Source organism: Neodiprion pinetum, chromosome 6, assembly GCF_021155775.2.
Source record: "Neodiprion pinetum isolate iyNeoPine1 chromosome 6, iyNeoPine1.2, whole genome shotgun sequence".
In the NCBI taxonomy this organism is placed as follows: Eukaryota; Metazoa; Arthropoda; class Insecta; order Hymenoptera; family Diprionidae; genus Neodiprion; species Neodiprion pinetum.
This window is the reverse complement of record NC_060237.1, coordinates 20568809-20583797: the sequence shown is the minus strand read 5'-3', so window position 1 is coordinate 20583797 and position 14989 is coordinate 20568809. Positions and strand designations below refer to the sequence as shown.

The 14989-nt window shown below is 37.6% G+C and overlaps 1 protein-coding gene across 3 annotated transcripts; it reads left to right on the top strand.

Moving 5' to 3' along the window:
• The first annotated feature begins 180 nt into the window (after positions 1-180).
• On the top strand, positions 181-14735 carry LOC124221636 (melanopsin). 3 transcript variants are annotated; one of them, XM_046631826.2, is made up of 6 exons: positions 181-1669; positions 3247-3341; positions 7312-7422; positions 9458-9717; positions 10232-10347; positions 12062-14735. In XM_046631826.2, the coding sequence occupies exons 1-6, from the start codon at positions 1463-1465 to the stop codon at positions 12284-12286; spliced, it is 1014 nt and encodes a 337-aa protein (XP_046487782.1). In that variant the 5' UTR covers positions 181-1462; the 3' UTR covers positions 12287-14735. The 3 variants fall into 3 exon arrangements, with proteins under 3 accessions (XP_046487782.1, XP_046487781.1, XP_046487783.1); XM_046631825.2 differs by having other exon boundaries at positions 181-1720; XM_046631827.2 differs by lacking the exon at positions 181-1669 and adding an exon at positions 2723-2879.
• The last annotated feature ends 254 nt before the right edge of the window (positions 14736-14989 follow it).

Genomic DNA, 14989 nt, shown 5'->3' with positions numbered 1-14989 from the left:
CGTAATATTGGAGAGACGCTGGCGGTGCGTGCCAGTCAGGCGGCAGATTTTGCGCAGATGAATCTTTCGAACGGGGGTTGCGGATAGCGCGGAGGGTTATACGCGGGCGAAATCTTGATATATAAGGGATGTCATCCGAAGTGTGCTACCAGTTTGTCCCCTTGTTTGAGACTCGCACGTGCCGTTCAAACGCACGTGTCAATACGTGTTTTGCGATAACGGGTGAAAAATTATATGAATGCGTTCGATTAGTCAAGGGATAAATAGTGTTTCGAATCATGAATAAATAACGTCGATGGAAAAAATTGTAAATAATTATACGGACAATTTTATCGTCAACTATTATCTCTGTAAGTTTGAGAACAACAAACGTTGTTTTCAAATTCCTATCACCGAAGCTTGAGAGCACGTGTAACAAGTTTACGAACCTTGTTATATGTATATTACCTGTTTATGAATTTGAAAAGTATAATTAGAAGCCGAACAATTTTCCTTCGCGTACACAATAACTGACAACTATTTGACTAAATCTAAGACAAATACTTAATATCCAGCCTTGGCTTTTGCCATGTTTTTAATGCATTGATTACACGTCTTTGCCAGTGTCCGTGGGAAAGGAAATTACATAGAAAAAAACCGTCGAAAATTTGTGCGCGCCGGAGGCAATTTATAAGTATACTTTGAATTTGACCACGTGTTGCGTATGCAGCGCGTGTTGTCCAGTACGGAATTTCTTATCTCAGATATGAATTCTCAACAAATTAATTCGGTCGTCTGTTTGGTAAACTTTGTCTTTCGTTTAAAAATGAAGAAACATCCAACCCTCGTCTAAATATAATAATTTGTTGACAAATTCGCAAGGTGTTCAAAAAGTTTGCTAACCAAACTGATGTAAAAAAAAAAAAAAGAAAGAAAGAAAGAAAGAAATCGCTATTGTCGGAAAATAATTGTTTAAAAATTCATTTATGATCGGCAAGGACTCATGGCGATTATTAAATCAATGAAATGAAAAGGTGTATTTCATGAAAGAAAATGAAGAGCGTAGAATTGAATTGGAGTGCCTAATTAATTTCGATTGATTCGATTGAGATATTCATGCAGCAGCGTTGGACTGACAGTCGGCGGGAAGTTTTACAAGTAAAACACTAATTCAATTCTGCTTACCACGTTCGCGTAATATATACTCCGAATACTTTCGACTCTGATGATTTTACCCCCTCAATGAAATTACAATAGTATATATATATTATACGAACACGCACAGAGGGACGAGTATAACGAATGCCTATTTGAGATGGTAAAACGAAAATAAATTCTTCGGGTCGAAATGATAACGATACAGCTTCGAAACTTGGTCGGAGTTGTTGTATGGCGAACAATGAAAATTTTGTACCAAGTTGACGAGAGTTCGAGACGTCTTGTTCCGTCGAGTGCCGTATAAGCCCGTCTCTAATAACCCAGAATGTCCCTTGACGCTCTGAATGCGAGCAACGGGATTGAGGAGCAGGAGGTGGAGGATGTGGGAGAAACGACGTATCTGGTTACCGCGGGTGTTTTAATAGCGATCGGTGTTCTCGGTGCGGTTTTAAATATGACTGTGATATTCGTCATTCTCCGAGATAGGCAAACTTTGTTAACGCCGGTTAACGTGGTCTTGCTGAATTTGGTGGTGAGTGTCAAAATACACGCGGTGTGTATTGCTTTTACTTCTATTATTATTGTAAGTCTGAATTCGACGCAATTTGGCAAATTTCACACTGTTAAATGCACAGTGTTAATTAATTTACCGCGTATTGCGAAGACTATAAAACTTTTGCAAAATTTCAAAATACCCCACGGTGACGCGATGTGCTAATTACTGACTGCAGAAATTTCACCTCTGACTGCATGTTAAGCACTGTGCGTAAAACAAACCGCGGGTAATTTACATTTATGGATGGGCATGCGCTTATCCTTCGTGAAAAAAAAAAAACATTGTCGCAATACCGAAAGAAAATCTATACCTTTCGTTTTTATACTTTTCGTTAATTTTAACACGTGATAGTCACGCATTGATTATTGGTTGAATTAGGTATCATATTCATGAGCTATGGGAATCTCTTTAAATATTCAAAAGTATAAAATACTGTAATTATAGACGAAAGTTTGGATATCGATGCCTCAAAATTATTATTAATCGAGTTTTTTCATTCAACTCTACGACGGCACATTTAGTTCAGAAAACTATTTTCTACAGAAATTGAAACAATATTACTTTTTTCAGTGATCAATTTAATCGCCATTTACTGATCGTAATCGATCTAGGCGCAATGTTATAGGATTGAATATTTAACCACGCCGTCCGGTTGGAAATGAACTGTTCCGGGGAATTTGTTGAAAATATTCTTTCGAATAAAATAACCCATCGTAGAATAAAATCTAAAGAATCTACCTGATTCGCAACAATTTTGAAAGGATTTGAAACGAATGTCGACGTGATGGGTTATCTCGGTTATTTCCGTGACGTTCCCCGTATGAATTTGCCGGCAATTGTGGGCCCCTATATAATTTAACTGACGAACACAACAATTCGATAACACCTGACGCATGACTATCTGGTTATAAGATTAAAAAACGGATCGACTTTTGGCCAGCCTGGAACCGCTTTAAGCAGGACCTTTGCCAATAATTCAAATCGGTATCGCATACACGTGACATTTTATGTTGTGCTTGCAGGCTGCAGTTTACTTCATCGATTTCTCCAGCTGTTGCACACGTGCTACCTTGCTGTTCGATAACCGATATACGATAACGAATGTAATGCGGTTGGAAAAGGAAGAAACTTGTTGAACAACAAGTTTGGCTCTCTCTTCCAATGGAAAAATATGAGAAAAACACAAGTACATAACATCGTTGAAGCCATTTGTTTAAGAAGATTGAGACAGATAAGAAAAATTGTGGAAAAAAAATATTAATCAACTCCACGATTGAATCTTGTAACTTTTCATCCGCTCTTTGTTTGATTAGATAAAGTATTATGTAGTCGAAACATATTTCCTGCGAAAAGGAGATACGCCCGAAATATTATTACATTATGATCGACTGTGCAAGCACAAGAAGCACAGCCTAAGAATTCTTTGAAATAATTACGCCTTTATATGTAAAATGAAAAAACGTGCCGTCGTCCTAAAAGAAACCATAAATTCGCAGCATTGAGGTATAAACTGAACTCTTACACATGTATAAGTTAAATATTTCTCGTTGTAGATCGGCGATTTCTGCGTATCAATTATCGGTACTCCGTTTCCAACCGTATCTGCAATCCTTGGAAGATGGTACTGGGGCTACACGGGTTGTCTTTGGTAATTAAATTTATGATTTTTTTATGGTATTATATTTACGATACGATTTTTCAATAAATTAGCCGCATATTAGAAAGTCAATCCTTGGTAGCGTTGTGAATTTCCTATTTTTTTTTTAACGTAATTCAGCTCCAGTAAATAATTATATGTATATTGTTGTATTCTCAAAAAGGCTCCATGCATCACACTTTCTGCAGTCATGAAATTTTTAGTAATAAAAAACCGAAATCATCAAAAATTTTCTTCTGCATTTCTCGACAGACGAATCCAATTAATTGATTCTTTTGAAATCGTCGCAACCTCATACCTGTTTATAATTATTTCAACATCCACCAAAGTGAAGTTAAACCAGTTCGCTTGAACAGCTTGTAAATTACACAGCAATCGTAGATGTATCAAGGTTATAAAGAGATACCTGCACGACATAATTGTACGAAGCTAAATACTACAGGTATTACGCAATGTGCGTGCAGTTCGCATTCACAGGCGAGATTGGCAAGCCGTTAATCACGGGACGAGATCTTGACCGTAAAACGTAAGAAGAGGTGAAAATAAAAAAAAATTGAAAAAAAAAAAGAGAAAAACGTAACCGCGGTAATAATACAGTAATCTTCAGTTTGCTTTGCCGTATTACAAGTATTTATCTAATTATACGGCAACGCGAGTATGAACAGTGATCTGTCCCATTCACGAAACCGTCGACTGGTTTAGAAATGATAATTCGCGGTGAATAACTGCGCGAAAAATTCATGAGATTCAATCGTATCTATACTGTGCCTGAGGACTTTCTTCATTCTGGATTCTGATCCTCCGCAATCGGCAGCCGCGAATCGGCACGAAGTTGCAACCTTGATCCGCTTTCGTCGAGCTGTGACTTTAAACGATTTAATTAAAAGCTTTTGACAATCGAGTCCATTTACGGCAGCCGATCGGATGTGTCGTTATTAAGAAATTCACTTTTACGCACGTCTCTCGCGATTTTTATGCCTTCACTTTAACACCGAGTGTAAAATGTTCCCTTACTGAATTTCCATGACTTAAGGAGGCTGCTTGGCCAAAGACGACAACTTTTCTTAATTTTTATTTCAAGAGAGTAATCCGTTCAGTATTTACCAAATTTTTGCTGAATCGACTACTGTAAAAGCGAACGAAAATCTGTTTCAGAGACTTTTTGAAATATAGTATCCTGAATAAAATGAGTTATCGTTAGGGTGAATTCGAACAAATGTACCAGATTTTCAATCACTCGGATGTGATTTGAAACGAAGCATCGATACCAAAGCTAATATAGATGAGTCCAGAATTATTTATTTTTGCAAATCTAAATGACCAACTCGAAATGAAATTAATAAAAAGCGTCGATTTTTGGCTAACCAACCTCCTTAATTGATGTTTATTCGAATTGAAACAGCCTCACTCGATTTAATTTCAATGAATTCTTCGCGTCGTCGATTCCACAGCTTGGAAGATAAAATGACATTCTAAATATATCGAACGATGCCTATACGAATCCATTTCTTCAGAAATCGCAAACTGCACAAAAGTATTTCATAAGACCGAATGAAACTTTTCCGAATGGAAAGAAATTCTTTGCCACTGCATAAATAAAAATAATTATACAAATAATTTCTCTGATTAAAGTATCGAAGTTTCTCAAACAAAATAGAAACAAAACGTTCCATCGAGTCCGAGATAACTGTCTGCAGAGGAACATTTTTCCTCGGCGTTCTAAGAGCATATATTATACATATTATATTGTACATCCTGTATCGTACCCGTAATATTACTACGGGCGTAATTCATTGGAATCAAGTAAGTCCGCAGGTAGCTGTTTATTATAACGTGTGAACATGAAGCGTGCTTGTACTTTGGCTGGGGTTGAAATGCGCGATAAAATCAGTGTACTTTCCATACCTGCAAATAGGGCCTTTGACTCTTTTGATTCGGTTATAGTTACATACGGTATGTGGCTACGAATCCTGCGAACCCCTTGAGATATCCCTTCTGATTCGAATTTGAGAAAGTTAGATACGTCGCATATTATACAACGACTGTTTATATAAATTAGTCATGATCAAAAGAAATACTTTTCCGAGTTCAGTAACCACAGGATTTTGTTATTATTCCTTCATTTATTTATTTATTTTCCCACTTCCACATCTCTGTTAACCAAATGCTGGAATAAAGGCGGCTCGCCGAGTTCTTCGTTAATTAGCGAACTTCATTGCCGAACTGATGTTTATGCAACAATATTACGCTTAAATTATTGCCCATTTTCGACTGATGATTTACAACGATCAAAATCAACAGAATTTGTTTGTTTTATGTTCATCTTCTCGTTTCCATTGTGCATACACTGTACATATTATTATCATTCTTCTCTTCAGGCGCGTATTAACCGTGAGGCTAAAAAGGTTACAGCCTTATGCCATCGAAATTTTCAGCCCTTCAATCTGCAAAATCAAATCTTTCAAAATAGCACCGAGATTTTCAAAAATTCGGGTTAGTCCGATTTTGAAAAATTTCTTGCAAGCAGTGTAAGAAGTTTGTACACGTGCGGATAAAATATCGTAAACGGCAAATTTTTTCCTTAGTCGATTACGTTGGCAATGCAAATTCAGAGACGATGTAATCGACCAGGGAAAAAATTAGCCGTTAGCGATGTTTCGTCCAAATGTCTACCGGTCGAAACAGAATGCTTTTTCAAACCAAGCCTCAAGCTGGGAACACAAACGTTGGAATACAAAAAATGTGCAAAATGATTTGGCCCGCGTTAAGGCGCGCCAAAAAAAGAAATATAACTCAAGTTAATACTCAATATTGTAGTACACGAGAGAAGTATTATTATAGTAAAAATGTTTTTCTTAACCTTAGTGGCTTTAATTTTCTGTCGCCACTTTTTAACTTTTTGAATTTCACCTATTGGAACTTGCAGGACCGAGATTCGGGCTTTTTTTGTAGAGCAGCCTTAGGTATCGTGTCCCCTTAATCCTGGCCTGTTTTTCTTGAAGTTGCATGAATAAACACTCGATTCCCGGTACATATCGAGTTTTCAAATTTATTCGAATTTACCGAGTTCTTCGATCTTTGGGTAAGTCTTGCAAATGTATCGCCCGAAAACATCTGCATGGCCGAAAGAATGAATGAATAAATAATTCGCGATGCGTCAATATATAAATAAGTATGTATATTTATGTTTATACATACATACTTGTAATATACATGCGTAGGAATTGGTCAACTGTTGGATTTTTTTAATTGCAAACAGCGTAAGCTGAAGATTTTAATTACACAGGCCTGAAACCAAAAACTCCACAGGTTTTCTACACTATTTCTTGTAGATTTTTATTCCCTGAAATCGGGAAACATACTCAAAAAATTCTATCACGTCAAGTTTTTTCTTGAACTCGTGTTTTTAGTTTCATTTAGAGTGAAACTCCCGTTTAACTCGAAATCTGATATTCTATTCTTGTTGCTAAAAATCTTGCCTTCATGTAATATGTATTAGAGTGAGATTCAAGAATAAGTACAAAGTGGAGCTGAAACGGGAAGCAGAAAATGGAAAGCGGACGCGTGTTCGGAGAGGTACCAAAGAGAAGAAGAAAAGGTTTTATAGGCGAAAATAATGAACACCACAGAATGTCAAGTACATTTCACGAAGAAATAATTTGTTCATTTTTATAAGAAGCGTTGTTTAGTTCGTTGTAATGAAATGGTGGTTTTTTCATTATTGTTACGCTATTTTTTTTTTTCCGCAAACATCTCGTACTTTGCAAAAAAACTGTACGCGATGGAGGGAAATGAAAGCAGTTTTTGGATTCGGCACATCCGAAAACATAAATATCTTTTGCAGTTATCAAGCTCGTACAATTCTCGTCTTACGCACAAAAATGTAATAATAATACCCAGAAGAACGACTTGAAGAAATAAAAGTCTTTGTTTTTGTCTTAATTCTCTGCTTTGGATGCAGGTACGCTTGGTTCATGTCAACTTTGGGGCTGGCCAGCATTGGAAATCTGACCGTTTTAGCGATAGAAAGATGGCTGCTTGTGACGCGACCGATGAGAGCTTTCACCATAAGGTAGGTAAATATATTGTAACAATTACGGTATTCTGACTGGAAAACGAAGTGCGAGAATAATAAAAAAGAAAAAAAAAAAACGTGTGAATTCACTTTAAATGTAATTCTGGAAAAGTTTCATATAATTTACCGCATGAAATAGACTGGGAGGAAAAGGAAGAAGAGCTCTAATCTGACCATGCGTGAAAATTGTTCGACTTTTTGCAGAAGCAGCATTACAATGCAATTTCCCGGATAATCACATGGAAATTTCCCAACAGACTCCGGTTGTTTTCGTCGTATATTGTTCTGTGGAAAGTTTCACTCGTGTTCGTACACAGCGAATTGAAAATAACGTCGAATGTCCGAGTAGTTCGTATTCCAGGGATTAACAAAGTCCTGATAAATCGTATTCCCCGAAACCCGATAGCTGGGTTCAGAAATCCGTTTTTCGGGGTGTACCTTACCCTGGAAGTATCGGTTAATGGGTTCGCAGGCCTCGCTATAATTATTACGAATGTGCTCGAATAATACGGAAGATTGTTCGTGAAATCGTGGGGAAAATTAAACACGGCCGATAGAAGCGTGACGGTTATTTTTGGCGGTATTACAATCGAAATTCTCTTGAAACCTTAGAAACACGCTCCGTAATTGCGTATCAAGTATACGAATAGAGGAAGAATCTCGCGATCGTGAAATTTGAATTCACAAGGAGGAATGCGGGATTACTGCAATATTTCAAAAGGTGTTTTATTACCGGCCACAATCCGCCTTTAAAGCCTCCTTCCTGCGGATTACAGGACGGACAGTCTGCAGGCCTGTTGTTAACATTGGCTCAAGATCTTAAGATTCTTGTTTCAAATGATCAGAAGAAAAATGCTCCTCAGAACTTTAACAGCACTGACGCGTCTGACCGTCTATCGTTCAGTAACAAACTCATCGTTCAATTTCACATAAATTCACGGTGAGAAGAAAAATGGAATTTCCAAGGAACGTTCGTTTCATCTTTTCGTACCTACGCATCTTTCCGCTATTCAGTCACAGTCTGTACCTTAAGAATTTCATTCTCCGAAAATATTTTCCGCTCCCGGTTAAAGTGAATAACCTGATCGTCGCGTTTTAATCATTACAATTGTGTGCCTCGAGTCTTTTCACCCTCGCGTATTGCTAAAAGTCATTCCGTAGTTCATCGATAGATCATTGCCACTTGCGGATATGACAGTCGTGTGGAAACGAACAAATTACCGTATCTATTAATCGTAAGCTTCCAACTCTCGGGAAAAGAGAAAGCTCATCCCCAAACGAAAGGAAATTTTGATTATATCTTTTTTCCATGCACAATACAATGGTGTCAAATTCCCGGACTGAGACTACCGACAAATTCTTCGATGAGAAAATTTTTGCTTGGCAAATTTACGGGAGTCCTGCATTCACTCGAGAAAATCGCATCAATTCAACGCTTCCAAATGATATTGCAAATCAAAGGAACTTCCATTCAATTACTGGCATTTCTTTGAAGACTGTCTTAGCACGTGCTTTCTACGATTCCGAGTTCATAAAATGATTTCCGTTGGCTTCTTGTGATTTGTTACGATTACCTGTGATTCTATCAAATCCGTGAACCCCTAAAAATATTCAACGATGGTACAAGTTCATTGATAACGATGACGGAAACCGCGAAAAAATATACGATGAGACGGAAATCGACGTAAATCACTCGAAATAAACGCCAATGAATCGAAGTTATCGATTGCTATTTCCAAAGCAATTTCCCCAATAGCCGTTTCGAAAAATTTTTCCAGCTAAAAGATCCTCTGATTTTCATATCATCTCAAAAGCTTAACCAAATTCGTTCCTCTACGGGTGTGGAAACGTTTCGTCCTTGAGAGATCAGCCGAGTCGGAGAAAGCCTGTGTCGGAATAAAAAAATCGAGCAGTTCATGAAATAGTCACGAACGTGTCGAAATCTTTATACCCGCGACTAGTCGAAGCTCTCCCAAGGGAAGACCTTCGATTTTGCGGAAATTAAATTGTACCCTGTTGAACTTTCGTACAGGCAAGCCTCGTACCTGGTATCGGGGGTTTGGATCTACACTTTGTCCTTGACGATCCCCCCGCTCTGCGGATGGGGAAGCTACGGACCGGAAGCCGGAAATCTCTCCTGCAGCGTATCCTGGGAAGTCCACGATCCTTCGATCGGTAGCGACACCTACATCGCGTTTCTCTTCTTCTTCGGTCTGGTCGTCCCGGTGATTCTGATATGCTGGAGCTACTTTGAGATAATACGAACGCTGAGGAAGGTCAGGAAGAGAGCCGGTGGGTCGATTCATTTACTCCGAGCCGAAGATTCGTCTCTTAAATATTTTATCGTATAACGCATAGGTACTTAACGGATTCATTTGTCTAACCTGCTTGAATAATTGCACCGATTCGGCATAATTAAACAAATATATAATTCAAGGTGCTTCCGTGCGACTTCAGAGTATGCATAATCGTTGAATCAATTATCGGTTGGATAATGTCATTGGGGAAATTCATTGCTGGACGAATTGTCGTCAGGCATGTTTAAAGTTTTGTACAATCGTTATAACATCAATTTTGTTAACCGATAACTTAGCGTTCGGCATACCGCGAAATTGGTGCTATAAACAGCCGACTAACTTCTTTCGCGTGACATTGGGACGTGATTTAGAGGTTTTGCGAGAAAGCTTTGGCGTTGTTGAAGCGATAATAATAATAACGATCGTAGTCGTTGATTTAAGAAATGAAAAGGAAGATAAAAAATGAACGTTTGACGTTCAAACAAATTTACCGAGACGTTTATTTTCAGGTTCCAGAGGCACATACGAGGCGAAAGTTACGAAAATGGTGGCTCTTATGATAATAGCCTTCCTGATAGCTTGGACACCTTACTCGATATCGGCCCTGCTGGCGCAGTACTTGCAGGTAGGCCAAGAACGACAAAATAAAATTCAACTAAAAAAGTAGAGTAAACCTGACAAACTGATTTTGCGTTGCAATTACCGAAAAAGGATCGACAATAGCGCAAAATGGTTAGGCGTACCTCGTTCTTCGTAATTCCAACAATATTCTAACAGTTTTTTCAACGATACCTGTATTACTCAATTTTTCTCAGTCTATCGTGAATGGTCACCGTTTCATCGGCGTCTAATATTATGACTGCAAGTTCATTATTTATTACACTAGGAAAAAAACCTGCGCAACGTTTGACGAATGTTCCTCATTATCATCACAAGTCTCGGCCTTACGGAGTGTGAAAAAAAATAAAGCAATTCGAGCCAAATCGGATCTCAGCGCTAAGGTCGAGCACGAAACGACAGACGCGGCTGATATATCGTTGAACACTCTCGTGCATCGCGAATACGACTAGTTTGATTCCAGACGATGTGGGTGACGAGGATCGGAGGACTTTTAAAGGAGTCTCAGGGTGACACGTGGAATAAAAATTACAGATTCTATAAGGACGGGCCGCATTTTTATTACGGACACTGCGCCTAGTTTCGAACGAGTTTTCCGATCTTGCCTACGGAAAGTTCCTCGTTATACCTTATAACGCTCCGAGTTGTTTGTTGACTCGAACCCGCTTCGAAATTCTTTGAAATATTTAAAATTAATTTCGCTTCATAAATTTCCAAAAGTTCGCGGGTCGATCATTTCGGAAGGTGCTTTTATTTTCACCTGCATTATGCACGCGTTCTTTATTTTTCTTTTGTAATCCCACCTGACTCTCTCCCCTCGAGGATTTGGTCCCGCCATGTTGTTACAGTGTTTTTTCATTTTATTCTGAAAACGGCGATACCCCAGGTAATCTCTCAAATTCCACTCAATTCTTCGGTGTTGTTGTGACATTTTTCCACTGCGTTTTCACAAAAATAACAATCGGAAAATCCACCCTGGTATCACCAAAATATAAGATTTTTCTAAAATAAAACATTTCCGTATTATTTAATTTCAGTAGATTTCAAGTGTGATTTTAGTTATAAGTATGAATTTAGATTTTAGTGTAATTTCAATGGAGTAAGAAATATTTTCAATTTTAGTGTTATCCCAGTGCTGGAGTCGAAAATTTAGATTTCAATGATTTTTCGGTGGGACTGTGGTATGCTTTTAATGCAATTGTAGTGAAAATATAGTGTGAAAAATTCTCAACTTCAAGCTCAAATTTACAGGGGATTCGTTTTTCACCATAAACAACAGTTTTACGAGGAAACAGCACTGAAGAAAAGAATTTTTTTTGGTAATCCACCCTAATATACTCCCCAGCGATCAGTATTCCGGATAATAAATGCTTGCGATTTAAAAATTGAAAATGTGGGTAAACTATGATCCAGTCAGGTGTGAAAATAAATCATGACTCGGTTGTCTTCTCAACAAGAATACATTATCAAGTATATATTCAATATATTAATTAATATATTAAATCAAATTGGAGCAACCAATCGATCAAGTATATGCAACCAGCACAGTCAACGAATATAGCGATCGATAATGAACCTGATTAACTCGAAGTAACAATTTTTGCCTGTAAACAATTCAGCGTAATTATATTCCGACAATTGCTAGCATTTTGACATTTTCATTTTCTTTCAATTGAATTCATCGATTAACGATATACTTATCTCAATTTTACGAGTTTCAGGTGACCTCAAGCCCGACAGTCGCGATAGTTCCGGCGCTGTTGGCGAAATCATCGATCTGCTATAACCCGTTGATATACGCCGGGATGAACAGCCAATTCCGTACTGTGATGAAAAAGTTCTTAGGAATGTCGGAATCGACAAGACCAGCAACGATTAGTCAACACACGGGAGTGAGCGCCAGTAATCGAGCGGGCATTAATCCCATACAAATTGAGAAGGAATAATGTTCGTCACGTTTCTTACCCATTTTTTTTTCTTTTTTTTTTTGTTCTTTTCTTTTTCTTTTTCTCGCTTCTATCCGCGTTACGAAGAAAAGGTCTCTCTTAGACGAGAAACACAAAAATGAACAGCCAGACGCGTTCGTCGAATGAAACGCGCGGCGGTCAACGGACTGCCGGCTTTAACACGGGGTTAAAAAGAATAAGGCAAGATTTGCACGGAGATTATCATTCCTATAAGATGAATAATATTTGTACCGTATAATTAGCGGCATGGCGGGTAATAGAAATAAGGACGGTGTCTTGTGACAAAGAGCGACAAAGTTTCTACCAGCCTCGCGTTACGTTCACCTCATTTTTATAACATAGAGACAAATTTCTGTTCCGACATACGGCTGTTAGTAAAACGTCTCGGATCATGAGTTTCAAGCCCATAATATAATTAACCAATTACCCATGTACTATAAATTCCATTTGTGTTTTTATTCTTCATTGCCTAATATAAGTCACTTCGGATAATTGATCCTCGTCTAATACTCTTTTTATCCTCCTTCACGGAGCGGGAGTTTCACTCTCAGAATACGATATATAGCGCTTGAAATTTATCCTTCATTTCAATGCGTCGCTGGTGACGTGAGGCGAATGAATATCGGTTGAAAATTAGTGTCTAACTTACTGCAATTGTTAATTGTCGCAATAACATTATATATTTGCAATTAAGCGGCCATATAATCACATGAGTATAATTATAATTGTGTGCGATGATACTAAGCCTCGATATAATATACATACCTACCTTAAACATGACGTGTATAGGTAGGTATATTATAACATTTACTGCGACTGCATGTATTAATCAAATCGTCCGTTTTTGGCATCGTCGATAAACAAATATCGACACCTGGAGAATCGACCGACCTTCGCGTGCCTCGTTTAATTGTTCGATCAACTTCGTCGTATAATATATATATATACATATATATGTACATATTTGTTATAAAACGATTATCATGCGCAATCCATTACGCTATTGCGTTCGATAATAATAAATTATACCAATGTGTTTTCCGAAGCCACATATATATATATATATAAATATACGTATAATGGGTCTATTTTTATCAAAGAACTATTAGTTCCACAACTATTTTGTCCTCGTGTAGTAATTTTAATGCCTTCTGGCGCTGACAAAACGCGACGCGATTAATTAGGGTTCTTATCTGTTGGAAATCGAATAAACACAATAAAACCGTAAGGTGGCAAAGAACATTGGAAAAATTGACGGTGTTGACCGCTATGCGCAGTGAATTTTAAAACATTGTTTATGCTATTTCTTTTTTATGCCATATACATATATTTTACCGTATATAATAGCGGGTGTTATTCAACACTAATGTATAATATAGAGTTTGCGGGTGGTAAAACAGAGCGCGTTTTAATTACTGCAGTGAGCTTTGAAATTTGCGAATTGCAGCTTCTTATAATCATTGTACGCGGAAATGCCTATTCATTATTTAATGATTAATCACTCCGACGATGAGAACTTACTGCATTATTATGCGCATAATGTTATAGTCGTTTCGTCATAGAATTTTCTTGACAAAGTTTTTCCGTTGTTGTCTGCAATTGTATAGCCACACCATGCTTGGAGAGTATTTCAAACTTACCGTAAATGAGTTATCCGTAACAGCGTAATTAGAATTTATAGCTCACGGATAAATTCTGTACGTGACGTGAAAATTTGATTATGAGAAGAAAAATTTCAACCTCTATCGCCGACGATAAGGATCGTTATCACAGCGCGATGAATTATATCAATTTGTTCAAATGCGTCTACAGAAATTTGCAACGCGCAATGTTCAGTGGGTAGAATTTTTATCTGTCCTCAAACCTGAGGCTCAAAGAAAATAATTACAATTACTGTAGAAAACACTATACGGATATCAACCGTGACGGTATAATTTTGTTCGCGTTTATCGAATTTGTCGATATTGTCGACGACCGCGATGGATATCGATCGATGTAACGTGAAGAATCTACAACGAAATAACAATGAAACAAAGAATACAATATGTAAAATGTTCGTGCCAGTAGATACTTACAATAAGAGTTACTTCATTTTGCGTATCTCTCGAGGGTACGTATAATACATTATATGCAGTATTGTAATACATACCTACGTCACGATATAGTTTTCAGATTTAACTGTATTAACATTTCAAGGATGAGTTGGAACTTTGGACGCGCCATGTAAAATGTATAACGGGGCCAGGCATGCATGAGAAATAAATAAGGTATTATATTCGTAGCTAAGTACCTACATATCTATATATTATATACTACATGTAATTGTACATACAATATCGTGTATAATCAAATATACACACGCATATATATATACTATATTTGAAGACATCATACACACCGATGATACACATGCATACATATACATATATATATATATATACATTTGAAAAACTGTGCATTTCTCGTCCTTTGCAAACCTCGAACCCTCGTTCCATATACTTAAACGGCTCTTTACACAACTGTTATTCAAGTATGTATGTACGTACGTACCATACTGCAGCTGGTTACGTAATCGATGGCATCGAATCGTCAGAATGCAAGGAGATCACCGATAAGTCGATTCCAGGCAAGGTGCAGCGTCGACGGACATGGATATGTGATACATACCTACTTGTATACCTA

Bases quoted from the DNA above. Each gene is read 5' to 3' on its own strand.
- LOC124221636 (XM_046631825.2), top strand. From the start codon at position 1,463: ATGTCCCTTGACGCTCTGAATGCGAGCAACGGGATTGAGGAGCAGGAG. The intron at 7,423-9,457 runs GTAGGTAAATAT...ACTTTCGTACAG, and splicing joins ATGAGAGCTTTCACCATAAG to GCAAGCCTCGTACCTGGTAT. The intron at 10,348-12,061 runs GTAGGCCAAGAA...TACGAGTTTCAG, and splicing joins TGCTGGCGCAGTACTTGCAG to GTGACCTCAAGCCCGACAGT.